Raw genomic sequence first — 24,717 nt, forward strand, 5'->3', positions numbered from 1 at the left:
TGTTCTGTCTGTGTCCAGTGCCCACCTGTTCTGCCCTCAGTACAAGAACAACCCCATCCTGTTAGAGACGCATCTGAATGGATAACAAATTCTGGCTCTCCTGGTGAAACATCAACCGGGCTATCAGCTACTAGAATGTTATCTCTCCACCATACCATGTCCCGTTTGGCTTCCTCTGAGAAAATCATTTCTGCATCATAGTTTCCATGGTTCTGTTTTAATGCCACAATTTTGTCATTTTCCAGGTTTCTGTACCACAGAGCCCCATATTTCACTCCTTGAAAACTAGCCACTGCCATGCCAATCAATTTAGCAAGCTCTCTAATCTTTTATCTTAGACACTTTTAACGACCCAATAGGCATTCGTTCCCGAACACTAGCACATTCAAACAAAAAGATTTTCCCCTTCGCAGAACTGTCGACACAAATATGTGACAAGAGAGTAATCGGGATGGGAATAAACGGGTGGGTCTGGGCGACTGGACAGTAAACAGGGACTAGTGTAAACGGGTAGATACAGGAGAGCGGACAGTGATTGGGATTAGTGTTAAAACGGGAAGGTATAGAGGCTTTCCTCACAAAGCGTGAATGTATGGGTGTTTATCTGATCTCGAAACATGTCGGTGACCGGTTAGGAATCGAGAGGATTTTAAACCTGCTTTTACCGACGCAGGCGTGAACATTGACGATGTTTAAGTTTGAAGAATGTTCCTCGGACAACCAAGCAGCCCTCATTTTTTAGCGACATGTTACTTTCCCCGTTCAGTCTCTCTCTCTCTCCCCACCCCCCCCCCCCCCCCTTGAGTGCTTTAGAAACAAGGGACATCAACCATGAAATAATGGTAAAATTTGGGAATTGATGACTTTCCCTTTGACATTTTCAGTCTTATAAATGGTAATACTTCTGTTTTATGAAGTCTCCGCTTCAAGCACATCCATACCGACTCGCTTCTCCCTCTGTCGCTCTGCACCATCCGTCTAATTTGTGCAGAATATCCGATTTTGTCCTCAATTACGTGCAAAATTCACCAAGAACTACCGTCACAAAAAACACATGTGAGTTGAATGAAAGTGGTCGCTGAGACAACCGATATTAAAATATTTTAAAAAATCACACACCAACCACCCCCCCCCAACAAACACTGCTTACCAGACTCATCGGCAATACGACACATCTCTGGCAACGGTCTTCCTCGGCGGTTCTTCCCTGGCAACAGTTCTTGCCGCCGCCTCTTCCTTACTGGCAACACTTTTTGCCGGTGTCTCCTCTTTGGCAACACTCCTCTTTCTTTCCTTGTTCTCCCTCATTTTGAACAATTTGTGTGATTGTTAAATCCGCCTGAAAATTCTTCTTCTGAAGTTCCAACTCTTTCTTTTGAGAGAAAAAAAAAAGTATGGTTTTACAACTGAATGAGAATCTGACTTGACCTATCAGAATGGACGATTTTGTATCTGTGTTAAAATTATTTTTCTTCCAGAGTTTCAAACCTTTCCTTCAAAAACAAGTATGGTGGCACAACGGAACAACAGAAAACCAGTACCACGACTAAAACTTGTGTGAGTAGCTCTGTGTGTGTGTGTGTGTGTGTGTGTGTGTGTGTGTGTGTGTGTGTGTGTACCTAAAGCATTCAGAACAAGCTGACGTGCTCGGACTACTAGAGATAGCACTGCCCAAGACCATGTTTTTTTTACAGCAGTCCCCAGTGTCTCTAAAATGCCCCGCGCGCTGAAGTAGCAGTGGTCAATAAAAAGAACCTACGACCGTGTGGAGGGTCACTGCAGTCCATAGTCCACGGTCCGGAGTGAGAAGCAATGACCTTCTAACGAGGCCATAATCCGTTTTTTAGGTCCACTTATATGGCCAAGCGAAGCTTATTTCGACAATTTGACACCCAATAGGAGAGAGAGAGAGAGAGAGAGAGAGAGAGAGAGAGAGAGAGAGAGAGCAATCAGAACCATAAAGAACAGTATTACAGTGTCTTTGACCCGCCCCCAATGCTGCCAAAAGTGCCTTGTAGACGGTCAATGCAATCGATTCTTCTCTGTCCAGCACCGAGCAGTAACGCAGCAAATATCCTGGAACCACGTTTTTTTTATGGAGCGTTAATACCTCAAGGCGAATAAAAAGGGTTATAAAGCGGATAACTCACCAGAGTAACTAGCAGACATAAAACTTTCGTGACGTCGGAAGAACAAGTACAAGATCAAGAACAAGAAAAAAACACTTGATACAACAACCTTATACTGCACTTAAGCTGCCATTGCATAAAGCAGAAATGTCTTTAAAATGTATTTTTCCCCGGAAATGTTCTAAAATGGCCACAACAGTTTTGGCATTTTCTGAAAGGTTCCGCTCAGTCCCGGGTTTAACATTTCCCCAACCATGAAAAACTTCGGCAATTCTGCCGCGATATTGGCGAAGTTTTCGGTCATTTAAATCAAGTTTCTGCGTTTTGCTGACTGTCGACCACAAACGACAGATCTCTGCACACAGAACGCCGCACCAAAACAGGCAGGCAGGAAGAAGATGGATAGCAAATTGAGGCGAGAAAGTATTAGGACTTTGGGGTAAAAGCATAGTGTTCTTGACTACGCTTTTCTCTGGATGGTAAGACAGCTGTAAATTCCATACTGTACAGGGCATACTCGGCATTTCCCTCATGCTGGCACTGCATTAGCTCAGTACAGAGTTACATGGAAAACATGGATCTCCTGCCTTCTGGCTAAATAACAACTTTTCCTGATGGCAAAGCACAGTTAGTTGCTGAATCGACAACGAACTTCCAAACTTCACATAGTTTCATGCCGACAAAGCCCCTACAAACTTGACTATGTGTGTGTGTGTGCGTGCGCACGCACGCCGTGTGTGTGTGTGTGTGTGTGTGTGTGTGTATGTGTGTGTGCGCGCGCGCGGGCGTGTGTGTTTGCGTGCGTGCGTGCGTGTGTGCTCGGATTAAGACTCTTTGTGCCCTCCGACAAACGCAGAAAAACACACCTCGATGTTAAAAACATACCCTAGCTGTCACAGCTTTTCCTGTTCCCAGTCTCATAACGACAACACTCAGTTTTAAATTTATTGGAATGAGAAAAGATATAAACGTCACAGTTTGAAGCAGTGACTAAGACACGTGCAGTCCTTCTTACTGTCACCTGCCGTTGACACAGTCAGCACGCGTCACTCAGACACTTGGTTCCCCTTACTAATTTTTTAACGGTACACTGCTTACTTCGCGCAAAGATCTTGTAGGCTAGCGTAGCCTACAAGATCTTTACTTCGCGTGCCTCAAACATGCCTATGTGTCAAGGTTACTGCACTGGGATTATTCATCTTCTCTCCTCGAGGTTCTTAGAGGCACACTCCTTCTCGTGAAAACAGTTGGCGTGGTAAGACTTTTTTCTCATTAATCAACTTCTTTATTTAAAACATTCATTCACACAGGCTGCGAGACATCTCCGGAGGGTGAGGGAGGAATACGGATTAGACAATAAGTTTGTTCTCATGAATTAACTTCTTTATTTAAAACGTTAATTCACCCAGGCTGCGCGACATCTCTGGAGGGTGAGGGAGGAATACGAATTAGACAATAAGGTGACAAAGAGGGTGTCAACCCAACAAATACCCACCATCCATTCTTCGCATGATTTTGTACAAGAAGAAGAGGAAGAAGTCTGAAGGACATGAAACGGAAGAGGATGCCGGACAACTCTGGAGGGTACAGGAGGAGCAATGATGAGACGCTAAGGTGACAAAGAGGATGTCAACCTCATAAATACCCATCATCTATTCTTCGCACGATCTTGAAGAAGAAGAAGAAGAAGAAGAAGAAGAAGAAGAAGAAGAAGAAGAAGAAGAAGAAGAAGAAGAAGAAGAAGAAGAAGAAGAAGAAGAAGAAGAAGAAGAAGAAGAAGAAGAAGAAGAAGAAGAAGAAGAAGAAGAAGAAGAAGAAGAAGAAGAAGAAGAAGAAGAAGAAGAAGAAGAAGAAGAAGAAGAAGAAGAAGAAGAAGAAGAAGAAGAAGAAGAAGAAGAAGAAGAAGAAGAAGAAGAAGAAGAAGAAGAAGAAGAAGAAGAAGAAGAAGAAGAAGAAGAAGAAGAAGAAGAAGAAGAAGAAGAAGAAGAAGAAGAAGAAGAAGAAGAAGAAGAAGAAGAAGAAGAAGAAGAAGAAGAAGAAGAAGAAGAAGAAGAAGAAGAAGAAGAAGAAGAAGAAGAAGAAGAAGAAGAAGAAGAAGAAGAAGAAGAAGAAGAAGAAGAAGAAGAAGAAGAAGAAGAAGAAGAAGAAGACTGAAGGACACAGTACAGCAGACGACAGGGGATAGCCCAAGAGGGTAGGAGGAAAGCAACGATTGGACGATAAGGCCACGCGAGGATGTCAACCCCATAAATACCATATACACCCAACATAAATTTCTTCGCACTATTTTGAAGAAGAAGAGGAAGGAGACAGAAGGCAGAAAGACATGACACAGAAGACGAAGCGGGACAGCTCTTTATGGCAAGAGAGAAATAATGATTAGACGATAAGGTCACACGAGGATGTCAACCCCATAAATACCCAACATCATTCTATTCTTCGCTCGCTCCTAACAAATCAACAGGATGATAAATAAAACAGGCCGTGAAACCGAACACGACATCATAACGACCGTACCGACCACCCCTCCCCCTCCCTGACCTTGGATGACCCTCCCGCCAACCGTAACCAACTCATCATCTTGGACACAAGCTCAGCAGGACATCTATCATCTCAGGGACCTTCTTGTGTAGTTCTTCACAAGTGATGGGGTTCCTTGGTGCGATGAGTTCTATAGTTTACTGCTACGTTGTGGTAAGGTGAGACGGTTGATGCCCGACACCTTTGTTGGTATGACCAACAAGTTAGAGATCTTGTCGTTATAGTTAGCATTCTGGTCTCCTATGGTTACGATTCTCATTATTAAAGGACCTTCCTTCCCGTCACTTGTAAGCGATCGTTTAGGCCACACAAAAAAAGTTGTATGTTTCTGGTAACATGGCTACAAAAAATAAGGCAGGTAGGTAGGGATTTTTTGTTGTTTTGTTTTGTTTGTTTGTCAGGGTAGAAAATAACTACAGTGACGCAAAGAGACTGGACTTACTATACAAAGAGAAAGACAACACATTACAAAACAAATGAGACAAAAGGGATGCGGGTTATCCCCCTTGTGTCGTCTGCCGTCTGTTACTTTCGTTTTGACGCTTTTTTTTTTTTTTTTTTTTTTTTACAAATGCAATAAAAAAGTCTAGGGTCGGTGGGAAAAAACTAGGTAGGGTCGGGTGACCAGAAACATACACATTTTTTTTGGCCTTAGTACATCAAAGGCTTTTCCCAAGGTTAAAGAGCATCCCTCCACTTGAACACACATCATAAGTCAACGGTCTGGCTGCTCCCTGGGCATGGCAATTGTCTGCAAAAACGGAACTTATTTACGCGCAATCGAGATGCATGCGAAATGATCCGTGTGTTTGTTGACCGAAAAGATGTGTTCTAAATTAGTGTCGCAAAGTGCGGGTGAAGTGATGTGATGTTTCAAGCATAACCAATTTTGACATTTGTCCAAACTGTCACAAAGATATCTGTTTGCCCGAGTGAATCTGTCTTATCTTTAGCACTGGCTCAGGAATGATTCAAATGAACACAGACGACCACCCTGCGCACACACTGGGATTTGACTTTTCCGCAGCTGTCAAATGAAGAATATTTACTTTACCAGTCATGCATGAGATCGAATCAGGCAAGCAACACGCTCTTTCTTTTTTAACGCCGGATCTAACATTCAACCCCAGTGGCAGATTCCTTGGTGCGATGTCCCCAGGTTCACTTTTTGCACTGCGGGTGGGGGGGTCTTGCATCTCTTGTTGACATGATAAACACCTCAGAGAGTTCACAAGCCAAAGGTCTTTCTAGCTTTCCACAACACACAGTGTCTCTTCGTTCAGCGCAATGGGTAAACCACAACAAGGTGGCTGAGTGCCTTTCACTTTTTTCCTGTGGGGATTTTGACCCAAAGGATGACTCCGTGAGAGGAGAGATAGCGCACAGGTACGCTGGGAGCAGTATCTCCTGTTTTCTTGAGGTTGTTGACTTCAAACTTGATTTAATCCTCCGGTAATAATGACAGTAGTTGAACTTAAAAGAGTTCCTTTTAAGAGGAGATAAGTTCCTTGTGATCAGTGTATGTGCACAATGCGTACGCTCCCACACTTGAGTGCCACAGTGCTTCAGGTTTGTTTCCGTGTTTTAGGGGATTCAAACATGACTACATTTCCGTTGGATGTTCCGTACATGCCCTGTCATCGACAAACACTATCACATGATATCTACTTCTAATCTATATTCGACATTAATCCAATGCTTCATGGTACAACGCTTCTTGCATTGATACCCCATGTCTTTGAACACACAACCCTCTGTCCCACAAACCCCTTACATTCTCGCGAAGAAGCAGCAAAGTTCAGGATGGGAAATGGCGGTTCTATGAAGTCCGAAACGTAATGAGCACAAAAAGAGCTCATTGCTTTCAAAAAGCGCACGCCCCCATAAATCAGCAGGAGACATACTTCAGCAGGGAGCCAATAACGAATGCCTCCTTTCATCTCATGTATCCATTGCTTATCGACGTCCTCATCAAAGCCGGGGCAGTAACAATTTCATGGCAGCGAATCATAAAGTAATCACAATTTATGATCAGCCTACTGATCGTATAGTACATTTACGCCAGACAACGGCCCTCAATCTCTCCCATCAAGGGCATAACGGTGATGTTATTCTGTCGGGTGCACGTGTCCCAGCACATTCCAAAGTTAGGTGGTTACAAGTTTGGCGTGTCCAAGGTTTGGTGTAGTGGTGTTTGAACCCTAAGTAATTGACGTGAAAAATAAATAACTCGACAAATAAGTTTATTTGTTATCGTCATACAATCGACACGCATAACTATTGGAAGTCGGGCTATGAACAACTTAAGTACGTCACCATTCATTCAGGCAAGGATAACAACGCAGGGCAAGGGTATTTTCCGAGTGTCCAATCCCTAAACAAGGTAGCCGAAACGATGTACCTAGTAGAGTTACAATAAGCGAGTCCATGCACGTAAAAAGTTACCTGAAATGCGTTTGGCTAAGTTAGCTTTTGGGAATTCCGGAATGGCGTTGTTTTGCTTAGTACTTCTGTGGATTGACATATTTTTCAGTCAAGAAAAAAACTGCCACTCTGCCCATGAGTCAGCGTGGCTGTTGATTTTAGGCATGTGTGAAAGTGATAGGTTGCTCTTAACCCGTGTAAAACCCCGGACAGATTTGTAAAATAATCGCCTGCACGAAAAATCCTACACAATTGTACCTTTTAAACAGCGCGTGTCACCCAAGGCCCCACGAACTGAGCTCCTAACAGCACGAAGAACCTGATACAATACACGCCCGTTTACAGCCAGCTCTAGAGCCAAGGGCTACCTAATGATAATGCTATTAACGGGTCTGACCTCTGGCATCGTCCGATGTCCACCTATTCATCCCCACGTCCACTTTTGACCCGCTATCAACGCCTAGCCGATAAGGTTTTGTGTGAAACACGATCACCTCAGATCTCGTGGCCGACGAGACTTAAACGACACGACATTATTTGGACGATACTTGATGACATGATGATGGTGGGGAGGGGACAGCATTTAAAAGAGAGAGAGAGAGAGAGAGAGTAGGGAGAGGGGGTGACGTAGTAGGAATTGCTTTTCATTAGATTTTTATTTACAATCACTATAATTTCGAACAAAGGGGGTGATGGCAGGGGGGAGAGGGGGGAGGATGAACGGTGTTGTCGGGTTTTCATTTTTTCATCTCTATGGTTCAGAATAACTATCTTTGTGCTCTGACAAGACTTCAAGAAAAGGTCTTGGTCGGAGAGATAATCATCCGCATGATAAGGACGCAAACTGCAACACAGAGAAGGGACTTACAAAATGTGTGCAATCAATAGGCGAACATATAAACCCTCACACAGAATTTTCAAGGGCACAGTAAAGGAAACGGCATGAGAACAGACAGGCAGACTAGCAGACAAACAACACACGCACACAAACAGCACAGCTGCAGAAACTCTCTCTCTCAGAGGCAGGCGACGCTCACAAAGAAACTACACAACTCAACAAGAAACAACTACAGATGGAAGATTTAATTTAGAGACAGTTCATGCATACGCAAAGAACAAGAAACTACACACCAAGACACCCCTCTAGACAATACTGATGATTAACAAGAAGAGCAAACGCTCGATCGAGTCACTTTCGCAGTTCTGAATATTATATGAGGCATCAGATGGACAGGAAGAAATTGCTATTCACAACACAATGTCACGTTCACATAAAATTTGAGCCCGGTCACTTTTATAGTTTCCGAGAAAAGCCCAACGTTAAGTTGTGTGTTGCCGAACAGAAAAGGCTAGTTATCTCCCTTGTTTTTCTGATAACGTTCGTAAAAGGCTACAGATGTAAATACTTTGATGTAAAGAATAATCCTACAAAGTTTCAATCACATCCGATGAACTTTGTCAAAGATATAAAATGTCTAATTTTTCCTTTGACGCTGACCTGTGACCTTGAAAAAGGTCAAAGGTCAACGAAACCATCGTTGAGCGAGTTCAAAAATTATTTGTCAAGTGCTGATTTTAAAGTACCATGCCATTATTATTTTGGAGAAAGATTTGAACAAGTACATCATTGCAGATTGCGTATTGGTATGAGTGATTTGAATTTTGATTTATGTAAGCGGCACCTTAAGGATTGCTCTCAATGCGAGTGTGGTTATCCCAGCGAGACTGCTGAACATTACTTATTGCATTGTCCCTTGTATAGAGATATAAGATTATTGTCCATTGATAATTTGACAAATGATTATAAGTATATCGAAATATTATTGAAAGGCATCCCGCAATATTCACGAAATGTCAACCAGACCATATTCATAACTGTACAGGACTACATTAGACAGACGGGCAGGTTCCGAAAATGAGCCTCTATACTTCACTCATTACATTTATTAGACACTGTCATGCGACATGCTGCCTGACAATTTTTTCCCCATAACCTCTCTCATGTTCTTTTGTTGTTTTCCGACTTATCAATTATGTCTCGATTTATGCGCAATGTAGTGACTTTTCCTCTGATCACAATACGCATTAACTTTGTGCGAGTGTCTTATGTGCACTTATTACAATTGAAAAAATCCCCTCAAATATTGGCGCTCCAAGTCTTCTTCTTCTTCTTTTTCCCTTAAGCTAGCTACTAGCTAGCTGCCCTTTCCCCACCTCATGTATCACCAACCCCTTCCCATTTTCTGCTTGTTTGTGTATCTGTTTTGTCTTTTGTTTTGTTTTTCGTTCCCTGAAATGAGCTAATGTACTTATTCCGCCATCATGCTAACCTTTGTTTTGTAATTACTATGATTGCTTAAAATAAGCATTATATGCTTGAGTATGTAATCATCCATGCATTGTTCTTGTCATGATTAAAATTGAATAAAGTTTTGTTTAAACCAAAGTGTAGAGGTCATTGGAGGTCACGACTAAACAAAATATGAGCCCGATCGCTTTGATAGTTTCCGAGAAAAGTCCAACGTTAAGGTGGTGTCTACGGACGGCCGGCCGGACGGCCGGACAGACTAACACTGACCGATTATATAGAGTCACTTTTTCTCAAGTGACTCAAAAACGAACCGAAGACGCTGCACGTATCGTGAAACTAACATTTGAACACTGACATGTCAAAGGATCTCAGGTTCCCAACGGCGACAAAGAAACAATCATGAGTGCACAAGCTGCAGATAGAACAAAAAGCTTTGGTGACTCAAAGACAGACAAAGACACCATCGCTGGCGAATGCACAGACGGCATACTGCATGGGGTCGCAGCTTTTTTCAAGACAACAAAGAAAGAATTTTGAATATGATTATCGCCCTCAACGACACTACATCCCACACGAGTGTGCAACCTGACTGCAGGCGGGCGCAACCCCTAGACTGAGCACACACACACACACACACACACACACACACACACACACACACACACACACACACACACACACAAATCGAGTGACAAATACACACACAGAGTGAAAAGCACACACACATACGCATGCACTTACGCACACACACACACACAACACACACACACGCACACGCACACAAACAGTGAAAACGAACACAGACACAGTGACGATCACAGAAACACAGTCACAGACACATGTACGTTATTTGGAAAGAAAGGAGGGATGCCAATGATTGTTGAAACAGGGACCAGAATACCCCCCCTGTACACGGGTACAGCACCACCCAGGTTGTTGAAACCTACTTGCCACTCCCCATTTCATGGTATCCCGACTTGGTTTCAAGGTTTCAAGGTTTTATTTCGGCTTTAGGCCCATAGGGCATTTAAGCAAACAAAGGAGTGTTCAGCATTGACCTGAGATGGGGTTATATCAACAAACACCTTATCAGCCATGGACAATACTTGGCAATTTACTCATCTCTTTCCCCCTGCTGCACCACTCAGCGTGTGTTCACAACGGTCCTTCCTGCTCAACAACCATGATAATCTCAACAGCGGAAGGTGAATCATGCTTCACTACAATGGCCCGAAGTCTCCAACGGTGTCGTCTGCTCGCTCTGTACTCTCTCTCCACCTTTTTCTCTGCTTTTGACTGTTTATAGTGTGTCAAAATATGTGTTGTGTAATGCCATTTTTGTCAATAACATAAGGGACATGTTAGAAGATATATGGCTTTCTCTAAAACTGCCATATCCCTTTGGAATAAAGTTTTGAATCTCTCTTTATCTCAATGCCTCTCTCTCACCCCACCCCCTCCTCTCTCTCTCTCTCTTATATTAGCTGTGCCTGCTCCTTTCCTCTTCCTTTTCTTATCAAGAAGTTTCTGAACTTTTTTTTTAGTGTTAAGTGTATGCTCAGAGAATTTGTAACAGAGAGTAACAGAGAAATGTTTCCAAAGTAAACGATCAATACGGGACGGTTGTTGTATTCATCGTGGAAAGCGACGCACAGGGTTGGGTTCCTACAGTAGAATTACGAAACATGTCGAGATTCCTTTTTTACAGTTTCCCCCACATTTCACGAAGCATCGAGTAAACCTCTATGCAGATTCAATGTGCAGCTGGCACGTCGTTTCCTCCGATCCCTTCACACAGTTTGAGCTTTATATCCTCTATTTCTTTTCCTCACCCTCTCACAACATTTGATTGACTCACAAGTCATACGCGATTTTAAACCTCTCCTTTCTCTAATATAGGAGTTGTCCGTTTCTTCGATGCGCGTTAAACAAAACAAAACAACAAAAAAAATCTCTCATTTAGACATGTTCGTTACAAATGATTTTATGTTAAACTAGCTTTTGAAGGAGGAGGAAGCTGAAGGGACAATTTTACTGAAATTCAAGGGCGTCCAAGGACCTTGAAAGTGTCTCTCAGAATGAAAGGCGATTTCAAGAACTTCAAGGAGCGTGGGAACCCTGAACGCAATAGATCGTGTGTGTGTATGAATGAAATACAACACCATTGGGAAGAGGGACGGTTATTTTATTGTAATGTTCACATCCAGACAACATACACGCTCAAACCTTATCACATTTGAAGTTTGCATTGGTATTGTCCTTGCACTCCTTCCAAATATCATTACAACAATGTTGCCACCTACATTTCAAACACTTCCTTTACATAAAAACAAGCAAACAACAAGACAGATAAACAAAGCCGACACTATTCTCCCCTTATCAAACCAATAAATCTTCTACCAAATAGACAGCAGAGTACTTCAGATAAAGATTAACTGAAGTGAATTCTCAAGGACCTGTCCAAGGCAAAGCAGTCTCTCTTCTCAAATCACCCATTGGTGGATTTTCCAGTTTTAGCAAAACTTTCAGTGAAATACACTAAAATATCCATGGTCACAGAGCCAGCGAGCTACCGACTGAACAACGTCTCCGCCCCGATAAGGACTTAGAAAATATAAAGTTCTTCGCACCCCATGCATTGTTACTTCCTCAATTTATCAACAAACAAAACTGAAACAGGTTTACTAGACAAGCCAATTTACATTTGCTTTCATTCTCCAGCTGTTTGACATTGGGGGCACAAAACACACACACACGTCCTCGGAGCTCAAGGTTATTTGCTCAATTTATCAACTAACGCGACACAAGTTTACAAGACACGCCAATGTATGTTTGTGTTCGTCCCCTTCTACTGTTAATGACCTTCTTTCCATACCACATTGCCCCATCCGCTCTCCTATCTAATGTAAACTTTTCCTCGTGTTATACACTATGCCTGCAATCTACTGTATTGATCAATGCAAACACCATTCACATGGGGACGAAACTACGACTTTTATGGAGGGCGTTTTGTACCACTGGCAGTCGGGACGACGAGAACGTGCGTAATGTTTTTCGCATGTTACACACCTAGTCTGCGATCTAAATTATGTCAACACACATGATTCACAATCATGCCGGTGAAACTTTTCAACCAAAGCCAAGCTGAATTTTCTTCCTGGTCGCTTTGTATACATAGAATCTGTGAAATGGGCACAATGGGAAGCGATAAGGAAGGACACGGTCTATGTTTATTACGAGATCGGCATAACAGGAAGACATAATTATTATTATACAGGAAGACCGGCAGTTCTACAGGTCATGCTTTCCTTGCCTGTGTGTGAATCATTTCTTTAGTGTCTGTATAATCAAACAATGTATAGATGGTAGCTAACAATAGCGGAGTAATCTTACTACCAAAAAACAGTCTGACTAATACTCGTAGAAACATTCATGAACAAAGCCATCGTAGTCTAAAAAACAATGCTCGACAACCTCCAATAACGAACGGGTCTTAAACACGCACAGAAGAGTCCAAATTACGCTAACAGGAATATTTACGCCACGGAACAGTGACCATTTTTACAAGACACCAGCACACAACAAAGTCCAAATAATCCTAACAGAACTATACAGTTATGAAAATAGTCACCGAACAGGACATCAAAACATCGCACACACACACACTAATACATACATCTATATGTAAACAAGCATCATCTTCATCACAAGCAAAGTATGCTTTCAACACCAGTGAGAGAGAGGCTACAACATCAAGGCACAACACGGGGAAAAGTTCAAGGGGATAGGTCAGACAAGCCAAACAAACGGAAGCAGGAGCGCCTGAAGCTCACGATAAGGACTGTATGGAGTCGCAACGCTGGATGACTTTGAGTGTTCCTCGTCTGGGAACCCAAATTATGGAAACATTGGGACAGTTATTGTTGAAGGGCTGCTCTTGAAAACTGGAGTGAGCAATGATTATCATGGATAGACTGCGCCCCTTCTGACAGTCATGTCTTTTTCCAGAGTATGTGAAATGCCAGCCGAATTCACCCCCCACCCTCCCCCCAGCATCATGTTCAACAGCACCAGGGCCACGCAGAAACTGTTATGATCGAAGTTTCGTTAAAATCTGTCATCAAAAGCTGCATAAAACCAAACGAATCCCATTTCAACAAAGAACACTTTCTTCCGTGGCCGAAACCATTCAATCATCCCATCTCAAACCAACATATGATACCATACACAGAACCCTTTTTGTTTGCACATCGATGGACACCGAATCAAATCTCCACCAAGAAACGAAAACAAACCAAAAGGTATCTGGATTAAACGGAACGCCCTTTATCCAGAAAATCCCTCCGAAAAAGGCTGACTCAGCGTATTTTCTTGCCGATCGTTGTCAAACGACATGTATACAAAACGCCTTCTCTTGCATAGTCACACTCATCTACTCAAATATCCACCAAAGGATAAAAACAAGCCGAGATGAGGCTATCCGAAATCGGCCCAACGAGGGCAAATCAACCTTCTGATATTATTCTCAACCCCCTTTTCCACCATCGCCTCCAACACGTCCCCTCAATCAATGTAACTTCTTGCGGTTCATCGTACAACTATTGTGTTTACAGTCATTATCTTCAACATATTTGCCGAGGTATCTGGAACAGGAATTTATAAAGGAAGGGCCATTCAACCCTCTGCCACACCCCAAACCCACCCCCTCTTCACCATTCAAGACGCTGACTCAGCGCATTTTCATTTCATGCATAGCAGTCCTTCGACAAAGTCTCGTTTTTCGCTACCCCTCAAAATTCGCCAAAAAGGAGACGAACCCTGGTCCCACCCCACCCTAACCCTAGACCCATGGAATACACGCAGCGATATCGGAACCCGTCATTAGCGTGATTAGAGACTGATCCCCGCGATCCTTAAAAGAGTGACCTGCAGATTAACCTTGGTGTTTCTCTATCATACTGTGGCACACCAAATCAGCCAAATGGTTTGTTTAGGTCGGGTCTCGTTTGTTCTGACAGCGATCAAAAGCGATCCAACAGAGGCCCAATAAAGCACACACTGGCCATTCTCGATGAGCTAATGGCTATCTGCAGCGTCTCTTGTCCGAATAATTTACGTTTTGTGTCATCGGGCTTCGCCGAGAAAAGACAACGGCAGGGAGACTCGAATGTCCTCCCGTAGCCTGGAACTTACACTCATGAGGTCAGAGTGATAATCATACCGTCTATCACCTGACAGAATGAACGGTCAATTTACTTTTTTGCACATAGTAAACTTTATAAGACCGCCAGTGATTGAACAGTAACATGCTCCGGACAGTTTGGCGATCACACACACACACACCCCTCCCCACACACACATCCATTCCTCCCCCCCCCCCCCCACACACAGGGCAACAGTAATGCACATTTCATTCGCCTGTGAGAGAAAACTCGCGACTGTTTGGCGAATGAGGGAGGCGCGTGCTCGCTCGTGTTACAACCTCCAGCAACAACGAAGCGTTCGCAGAAGAAAAAAAACTCCCCTCATCACAACCAGTCTTTCAAATCGCCACTTCATCGCTTAAACAAGAAGGGCAAAGCCCATACGACTCACATGCTTGACCTTGACCTTTCATGACATCATACACTAAGAACTGCTTTACACATTTTTCCTACCAAAATACATGTGACCTTGACCCAAGGTCAAGGTCATCCAAGGTCATGCAACACAAAGCTGTTAATTCAAGACATAGGAAATACAATGGTGCTTCTACCATGAGATATGGTCACTTTTAGTGGTTCACTACCTTATTTTGGTCACATTTCATAAGGGTCAAAGTGACCTTGACCTTGATCATATGTGACCAAATGTGTCTCATGATGAAAGCATAACATGTGCCCCACATAATTTTTAAGTTTGAAACAGTTATCTTCCATAGTTCAGGGTCAAGGTCACTTCAAAATATGTATACAATCCAACTTTGAAGAGCTCCTGTGACCTTGACCTTGAAGCAAGGTAAACCAAACTGGTATCAAAAGATGGGGCTTACTTTGCCCTATATATCATATATAGGTGAGGTATTCAATCTCAAAAACTTCAGAGAAAATGGGAAAAATGTGAAAAATAGCTGTTTTTTAGACAACATTTATGTCCCCTGCGATCTTGACCTTGAAGCAAGGTCAAGATGCTATGTATGTTTTTTGGGGCCTTGTCATCATACACCATCTTGCCAAATTTGGTACTGATAGACTGAATAGTGTCCAAGAAATATCCAACGTTAAAGTTTTTCGGACGGCCGGACGGACGGACGTCCGGACGGACGTCCGGACGGACGGACGGACGGACGGACGGACGACTCGGGTGAGTACATAGACTCACTTTTGCTTCGCATGTGAGTCAAAAAGCCACCCCTAGGTGACTCATGACTGCAGACAGACGCGAAAGCAACAGAAACAAAGGACACGGTGTCAAGCACAGCTGAACATGACTTTGTGTCGCCAAAGAGAGAGAGAGAGAGAGAGAGAGAGAGAGAGAGGGGGGGGGGGGCAGCTGACTATCTGTTTAATTCAACACTATGGAATTCACGTTAGCACAACTTGGTTTTCTTTCTTGTAAAAAGTGTATTTATGCACGTGTGAACGCAGACGACGAAACAAAACAAAAAGGCGATGTTTTGACCTTTGGGTCTTCTTCAGGCACATTAACAAAGAATACAAAATATCAAGACAAGACGATAGAACAGAAAGAAGAACCACAGATGTAACGATTCACAAACCAAAACAAACGGACAGAAGAGCAAGGGAGGCTATTCTTGGATCAGAAAAGGTAAATAAACAAAGGGAAGGAATCAAAGAGATAAAACATAATCGAAGTGAACCTGGGTCACAGTGAATTCTCCCACCCACGTTTCCCCATTACTCCTTTGCATTAAACAACTCTTAACTAAACCATGTCTTGGTCGTACGGAAGGCAATTCTTATCTCCGCATTATGCTAACAGTGACACCACTAAATCTGCCTGCATGTATGACTTGAATGCCACTCATGGGCTTAATCCGAAAAGAGTGTTTGCGAAAATGTAATCTAAATGAAAGTGTATATATATGTCAACCAAACATTGCCGTGTTTACAGATTGTCATCAACGGCATCAAACAAAAGTTTTTGGTCACTGAAGTTAGCAATTCCTTTCCGAATCAACTGTCGTATTGTGAATCATCCCGGGACAAGCTCCGAGCGAACATTTCACCAAGGGTTATTATTTTTAATTAAAATTATTTTTTTTTTGGGGGGGGGGGGGGGGGGGGGGCCTGGTGCAGAAAGACTGCTGTGAAATCAGTCACAAAAATTTAACAAAATTCTATCTTCGTTCAAGTTCCAATTCTGGGTGGTTCAGAAATAAAAACTCGATTATTTGCAAGTAATAATAACATTTACGGTGAAGTTTACATGTCACGAGAATCAGCGAGACTATCTTGCAGAATGACACAGACGAGGTTTCGGAGGTGATGTTCACATTTCTGTTGATTTGTCTTTGATAAAGGAACTTGCTCTGACAAGGTCGTAAAATAAAATGAAAACTAAATCTATGCCATCCAGAAGGTTTTGACAAGTCAGTGATAACTGTCTGTTGTGGAATTCGGTTGTCTACGATCATGCCCGTACAGTCGGCTGGTTTGTTTGTCTTTGAGTTTGACAAAGGAACTTGCTCTTATAGGTTCGCAAATAAATTGTAAACCAAATCTAAGCCATCCAAAGGTTACCCCAGGCAAAGATGTTGTGGAATTAGTTTGTCAACGATCATGTCTTCAGTTTGGCTGGTTTGTCTTTTGATAAAATAACTTGCTCTCACAGGGTCGCAAATGAAATGGAAATGGTATCTACGCTGCCCAAAGCCAATTTCGACAGCCAGGGAAGATTGTCTGTTGTGAAATTATTTTTTACACAATCATGCCTACATTTCAGCTGGTTTGACTTTCATAAAGTCTTGCAAGATCGAACATTCAATTAAAACCTAATCTGTGCAGTCAAACGTTGTCATAGTCAGTGTTCCAACTGTCTGTTGTGGAATTAATTTGTCTGTGATAATGTCTACATTTCGGCCCTTCGATAAAGTTAATCGCTCTTACAAATAAAATGAAAGCAAAATTGACGACGCCCACTTTTTTTCACAGTCAGTGATAACTGTTTGTTGAGCCATTTATTTACGAGATTTCAATCCAAACTCATATCCCCGATATTAAAGCTCGTATTCATGTATGTTTTTCTTTGATAAAGGAATTTGCTCTTACAATTTCGAAAGAAAAAGAAAAACCACAATCAACGCTACCCAACGTTTCCGCAGTCAGGGAAATGTTTGTTGTGGAATGAGTTTGACGAGGTTCCAAACGTTGAAGCGTTATCGGGGAGAGGTGGTGGAGAGACTAGATAAGACCGGAGGTTATCAGTTCTTCCCCCTTTCACCACCTTGACTTTATCAGTGGTTGGCTGTCGAGCTGCAGGTTGGAACACTTGACCAAAGATATTCCAGGCTGGCTACGCTGGAGACTGTGTTCTCTGCAGTCTCTGAGTCTGACGGCATGCATGGTGAAAGGGTATTCTCTGTGTGAATGTGGGAACACCTGTGTAAAAAGTGGTTTCAGTGTGTTCCATACAGGTGTCTCTGTTGAGTTATGCTTTAAATTGTCTCTTGAATGAAGTATTTTGAGGTGTGTGTGTGTGTGTGTGTGTGTGTGTGTGTGTGTGTGTGTGTGTGTGTTAAGATTGATCTTGATCCCTGCAGCCGACATGTCTCCTTTACCTATGTCCGATTCTGAACACACACACACACACACACACACACACACACACACACACACACACACACACACACACACACACATCCACTACCCCTTTATCCAGTTTTCCACTATATATATATCGGCCCTCCCCAAAATACATGTATAATTATATCCTTTTTTAAATCGACCTAAAGTAAGCAGCAAGCTCTCCAAACATATCATGAAAATAGCAAACTTACCATGGGGCTAGTCAGCAATTTTCCAAACGTCATTTCTCCAGCCTTCGAAGTAATCCGTATGAGTTTTTTTCCCCTTCGACCCTCCTTCCCGTTAGGAGTATCCTCCCGGTGGTTATTTTCACCCCCACCGTTCTCCATAGTGACAGTTGTTCACTTTCCACACAACGTCATGTACAGAGAAAAGTCGCACGGAAACAATATGGAATGTAGCGTTGTGATGTCTTAGCCAATATCACAAACACAAAGAGAAAATCCACATTTGGAAAATATGGAATGTGGAAGCGCGTGATAGTTGCACCAATGAAAGACAAAGCCAAGGAGAATATGGCTTAATCCGTTTGTCTGTGCAGCTGCTGGTTTACTTTATGTGAGAACTACAGTGGTCGACGGAATGACAAAGACACTGGACGCAATGACACACGTATAGTTTTCACAGATCACCCACGCAGAGTGATGGATAAATATGGAATGTAGAAGCCTGTGAAAGTGTCAACGTGGATTTAATGCTCCAGCTCCAATGCGAACAAAGTTGATATAAATCCGTCTTTCGATGCAGCCGTCTATGGACTGTATAATTATGCTGCTTGAAGGAATGACACGAGAGCTTCTCCACAACAACACGCCACTCGAGACGGCAAGTGATTGCACATCCGTGTGTGTGCGTTAGTGTATGACAACACACACAAGATTTCTCACATCTCACACAGCGCAAGAAAAATAGCGACTACATACATATGTGCGTATTGTTTCTGTCAAGATTCGTATTACTTCATAGCTCGTATGGAATTCGTAAGCCAGGCAACCTGCTGCAGAGATTATGATATTTACGCCAGTCTTTTCCTCAAAGCATCGAGAGGTCGAGACGTTCTCATTGCAGCTGTCAATTAACAGCGTTGACGATGTCTGTCGTGCAATAAATCCACCACCGTTTACGGCCAGACAACGAGTAATCACAAATCTGCACTTCACAATATCTGCAGTTTACAGCACAGTCACTCAAAATCCACACCACGATCTAACGAAGCTCCAAATATTCCAAGACGAAATGTAGTCTACTGATCCTTATTCCGTTACAAATCCATATTCCAGAGCGGGAGTTCAGTTCATAGCACGATATGTCAACTTAAGCATCAGAAAGCTGTTTCTAAACACACTGAACTTCAGTCTCCATCACTTGATCCACATTATGACAGAATACTTGCTGTTTGTCAGCTCATGACAAAGACTTTTGCTCTCGTTTCACGCATTGCAGAGAACGAGACAGACAGTTGTTAATATTCAGTTTCGATTTCCCCTTTACGCACACATGAATGGACTTCCTTTCCCGTGCCAAAGTCACAGTCAAAACATCCACCAGTCACCGGCAAAAACAGCTGCTGTTGTTGCTGCTACATCGATGAATCACTGATTACACCTGATAAAGAAAAAACCTTTCTCTTATACACTGATTCACAGAACCAGCATTCTTCTCGGATCACAAACAAGACCACATTCTTTCTCTTGATTCACGAAACCGACATTCTTCTTCTTAGCTTCCAATCATTTCCGTCTGGAGAACATTTTTTGTCGTTTTTAACCGCGGAAAAGCAGACGATGAGTTTCGCTGCAGAAGCAGAAACATGGAACTAAAGCGAAAGGAGAAACAGACACAGCTCTACCACGGCGGAACACTGTGACCTAACACAGAAACACAAACCAGACTGGTGGAAGATTCTAGGCCACAGACTGACTGAACATCTCGCCGACAGATCAATACTACCATGGAAGAATTGATCGATCAGTCAATCAACTCACGAATCCATGTATTAGACATGAGATCGAGAAAGTTTCACTGACACATTGAGCAAAATCTGTGGTACTGAAATTGCTACTAGTGAGAAAATAAATATGTGGTTGATGCTGACTTTTAAGTGCCGAGTGAACAAAAAGACAAAACCCCTTCGGCTTTGGCCTTGGAAATGACGGAAAATCGAAATTGTCGTGAAAGTCTCATCAGTTATGTCTGACCCTAAGACAGGGAAACAGCACACTACTGGAAGATTCTAGGCTGCAGACTGCCCAAGCATCGACCGACAGATGAATCGATCAGTCAATCAAGTCACCATTCCATAGATCGATTGATCTATGCAAAGGCACTCTTAGTATCGATCGATACATCAATCGTTCGACGGAAGAATCGTTTGGTCTGCTAATCAACTCATCACACCATTCAATCAAAGAACGCCGAGACTGACCAGCAGGTCTGGAAGTGACTATTATCCAGTGGAAACAACGATGCCTCACCAAAACAAAATACACCTATAAACGCTTATCCACATCAGTCAGATAATTCATTCATTAACTCATCTATCCGTCAATCGATCAATCAGCTACACATCTACACTGACAGGCGACCCTAAAACTGAACACAAACACACACATCCAACAACGAAGCACCACCAAGAAGAAAACCAGTCAGCCTTTGCAAAAAAGTCAGATATTTCATTCACTATTCCACCAATCCGTCCATCAATCAACGACTCAAGCAATACCTAGACTGACAGGCAAAACCGTCAAGAACTGAACACCCGCTAAACATCCAGTCATAACAGCGAAGCACCGCCAAGAGGAAGACACGTCAGCCTTTGCGCATTCCTGGAAAACCCCAAGTCATTCTAGACTAGACTGCACTGCACTCCACAACTGATCTACACACTCGCACACACGCCCACTCGATTCTCCAATGCGACGAAGACTGACGAAGCGAAAGCCTGACTGATTTCTCCGCTATCTTTCGCGCTCTCACTGACAAATAATAAAGAAATTCGCCTAAAAGTGTGATAGAAATCCGCCAAAAGGTGCGACAGAAATGCGCCCAACCATACAAACACACACGCCTAAGAACTAGCAAAAGCGTTGACGAAAAAGCGCGCTACATACAAGTTCGACTTCACAAGCCTGCTCAGCACAGCCACAAGAGTAAACACAGATCTTCGGAGACGACTAAAAGCAACCCCGACACAAAATGAGCGCCGCAGTTCGCTCAAGCGCGCCAGATCGCTCCACTGTCTCAAATCTTTCAGGCCCCGATTTTCAACGTTGCGGGCGAAATGGCACAAACTGTCAAACCCGAGAAGAGACGATGCGCGTGCGATGAAACGAGAGAGAGAGAGAGAGAGAGAGAGAGAGAGAGAGAGAGGGGGGGGGGGGGGGGTGGGATGAGGAGGGAGTAACAGAAAGAGAATGGTTTAGGACAGAGAGATAGAGGTCTGGGACGAGAGAGAAAGAAATGTGGGAGGAACAGAAAAAGAACAAGTCGCGTAAGGCGAAATTACTACATTTAGTCAAGCTGTGGAACGCATAGAATGAAACTGAACGCACTGCCTTTTTTCACAATAACCGTAGTCCGCCGCTCGTGCAAAAGGCAGTGAAATTAACGAGCCTGTTTAGCGCGGTATTGGTTGCGCTGTGCTGCATACCACGCCTTTCTGTACCTCTCTTCGTTTTAACTTTCTGAGCGTGTTTTTAATCCAAACATATCATATCTATATGTTTTTGGAATCAGGAACCGACAAGGAATAAGATTAAATTGTTTTTAAATCGATTTCGGACATTTTATTTTAATCATAATTTTTATATTTTTAATTTTCAGAGCTTGTTTTTAATCCAAATATAACATATTTATATGTTTTTGGAATCAGAAAAGGATGAAGAATAAGATGAACGTAATTTTGGATAATTTTATAAAAAAATAATTTTAATTACAATTTTCAGATTTTTAATGACCAAAGTCATTAATTAATTTTTAAGCCTCCAAGCTGAAATGCAATACCGAAGTCCGGCCTTCGTCGAAGATTGCTTGGCCAAAATTTCAATCAATTTTATTGAAAAATGAGGGTGTGACAGTGCCGCCTCAACTTTTACAAAAAGCCGGATATGACGTCATCAAAGACATTTATCGAAACAATGAAAAAACTAGTCTGGGATTATCATACCCAGGAACTCTCGTGTAAAATGTCATTAAGATCGGTCCAGTGGTTTACTCTGAATCGCTCTACACACACCCACACGCACAGACACAGACACACACACACCACGACCCTCGTCTCGATTCCCCCTCTATGTTAAAACATTTAGTCAAAACTTGACTAAATGTAAAAAGGTAGGATATAGAGAGATAGAGGGACGAGAGGGACGAGAGAGAGAGAGAGAGAGAGAGAGAGAGAGAGAGAGAGAGAGAGAGAGAGAGAGAGAGAGAGAGAGAGAGAGAGAGAGAGAGAGAGAGAGAGAGACGAGAGAGAGAGGGACGAGAGAGAGAGAGAGAGAGAGAGAGAGAGAGAGGGAGAGAGAGAGAGAGAGAGAGAGAGAGAGAGAGAGAGAGAGAGAGAGAGAGAGAGAGAGAGAGAGAGAGAGTCTGGAGTCTGGATGGTTTATTGATTTGGCCTTGGGCCCATTTCAATTCGGGGTGTACAAAGTTTCAAAATTACATGCTTCATGAATAATAATCATAATAATATTAATCATAATAATAATCAACATCATCATAATGGCAGTCGAGTTGACATGACAACAATGAAAACACGCATTTACAACAGCAAAACGTTTAAAAATGGGCAGTAATGCATCAACACAAAGTCCAGTCTCTATCACACTTCACTCATGTCACTCTGACATCCTTCCATCCACCCATCCATCCAACCATCCATCCATCCATCTCATGTCCTTCTGTCATCCATCCATCTAATCATCCGTCTGTCTGTCCAACTATTCATCCGTCATCCATCTATTCAACCCTCCATCCATCCATTCACATGCCCTTCCACACGTAAATCTGCAAACAGTTTTTCATAATCGTTGCATCTCTGATACATAGCATCACATTAACGTTTCCAAAAAACCCAAAACATTATTACTATTTTTTAAGCAATCGACAAAAACAACAAAAATAGCATACACATAAAACGCATTTAAATAATATTACACTGACATGATCTTTGATCGTTACAATTTTTTTTAACATTTTGAGAGGTTTGCTCAATCAGGTCAGCATAATTATAAGGAGCACACAAAAGAGAGAGAGAGAGAGAGAGAGAGAGAGAGAGAGGGGGGGGGGGGGGAGGGAGGGAGACGGGAAAGTCAACTGTGTGTGTCTCATCGTTTTTTCTGGCGCGAGCAGTGGTGCAGTAGGCGACGGATGCGCTGTCGTCGTGTTAGTGTACGGCGGGATTGTATGCCGTCCTTTTTTCTATTCCAAGTTCTTTTTACATTTAGTCAAGTTTTGATTTAAATTCTCTTTTTGGCCAGTTTCTTTTTTCCCTCCTCTTTTCACTATTAATTCCACTCCTTCACAAAACAGTTTTAAGTGTACGTATGTGTTTTTGTTGTTGTATATTCGAAATGCTCTTGCGCTTCCCCTTAAACTCGCGGATGCGGGGGGGGGGGGGGGGGGGGGAGGAGAGAGAGAGAGAGAGAGAGAGAGAGAGAGAGAGAGAGAGAGAGAGAAGGGGTGATAGGAGGAGGGAGGAACAGAGAAAGGGGTAGGAGGGAGAGAGAGAGGAGAGGGGATAGGGGGAGGGAGGAACAGAGAAAGGGGTAGGAGGGAGAGAGGGGGGATAGGGAGAGGGAGGAACAGAGAAAGGGTTAGGAGGGAGAGAGGGGGGATAGGGGGAAGGAGGAACAGAGGAAGGGGTAGGAGAGAGAGAAAGAGAGAGAGAGAGAGAGAGAGAGAGAGAGAGAGAGAGAGAGAGAGAGAGAGGGGGGATAGGGGGAGGGAGGAACAGAGAAAGGGGTAGGAGGGAGAGAGACATGGTTCCCAATTTCGTCTCGCCTCCAATTCTCGCACTGCGTCACACCACACTGGTGACAGTCATCTGAGCCTCGGCTGCAAAAGCCTCCACGATTCCAATCAATTCAAGATCACCTTGTCGCTCTCCGGACTACATTGTCGTTCGTATTCAGACTTGCATTCCCCTCTCCACATCCTCTGTCACTGCGCTCCTGCCTGCGTGACTACATTTTCTGCCAATTTTGGACTTGAAAGCATGCCCCCTCCTCCCCCCCCCCTCCCGCTCTGTGCAATGATACTGCACTGTCCAAAAAACAAAACAAAAGACAACAACAACGGACGGCTAAATTAATAATTGTCTCTGCCCCTGATTTAAAAAAAAAATCGATTGACCCCTCCCCCCCCCCCCCCCCCCCCCCCTCGCAAGGACACTTTGTCAAACTGAGACGGCTAAATTCAACCTTGCCGCAACTCCGACTTCATTGATTTTTCTCCCGATTTTCAGACTTGGTAATGACTGATCTCTCTCTCTGTCTGTCTCTGTCTGTCT

At 43.1% G+C, this 24,717-nt stretch overlaps 1 protein-coding gene across 4 annotated transcripts in view; it reads right to left on the reverse strand.

The window, feature by feature from the left end:
• The window catches only part of LOC138975810 (septin-2-like), a 125,832-nt gene that overhangs the window by 71,583 nt on the left and 29,532 nt on the right, over nucleotides 1–24,717 (reverse strand). Inside the window, exons 1-2 of one of the 4 annotated variants that reach the window (XM_070348563.1) lie at nucleotides 21,323–21,386; nucleotides 18,404–19,817 (exon numbers count right to left, since the gene is read on the reverse strand). The exons of 1 other annotated variant lie outside the window; for it this stretch is intronic. In XM_070348563.1, coding sequence (XP_070204664.1) covers nucleotides 18,404–18,541 — 138 coding nt within the window. In that variant the 5' untranslated portion in view covers nucleotides 18,542–19,817; nucleotides 21,323–21,386. Of the gene's footprint in view, nucleotides 1–18,403; nucleotides 21,226–21,322; nucleotides 21,387–24,717 lie in introns of those variants that run through there. 2 more of the 4 variants (XM_070348564.1, XM_070348565.1) reach the window with 2 other exon arrangements.

This window comes from Littorina saxatilis, linkage group LG9, assembly GCF_037325665.1.
Source record: "Littorina saxatilis isolate snail1 linkage group LG9, US_GU_Lsax_2.0, whole genome shotgun sequence".
Taxonomy (NCBI): domain Eukaryota; kingdom Metazoa; phylum Mollusca; class Gastropoda; order Littorinimorpha; family Littorinidae; genus Littorina; species Littorina saxatilis.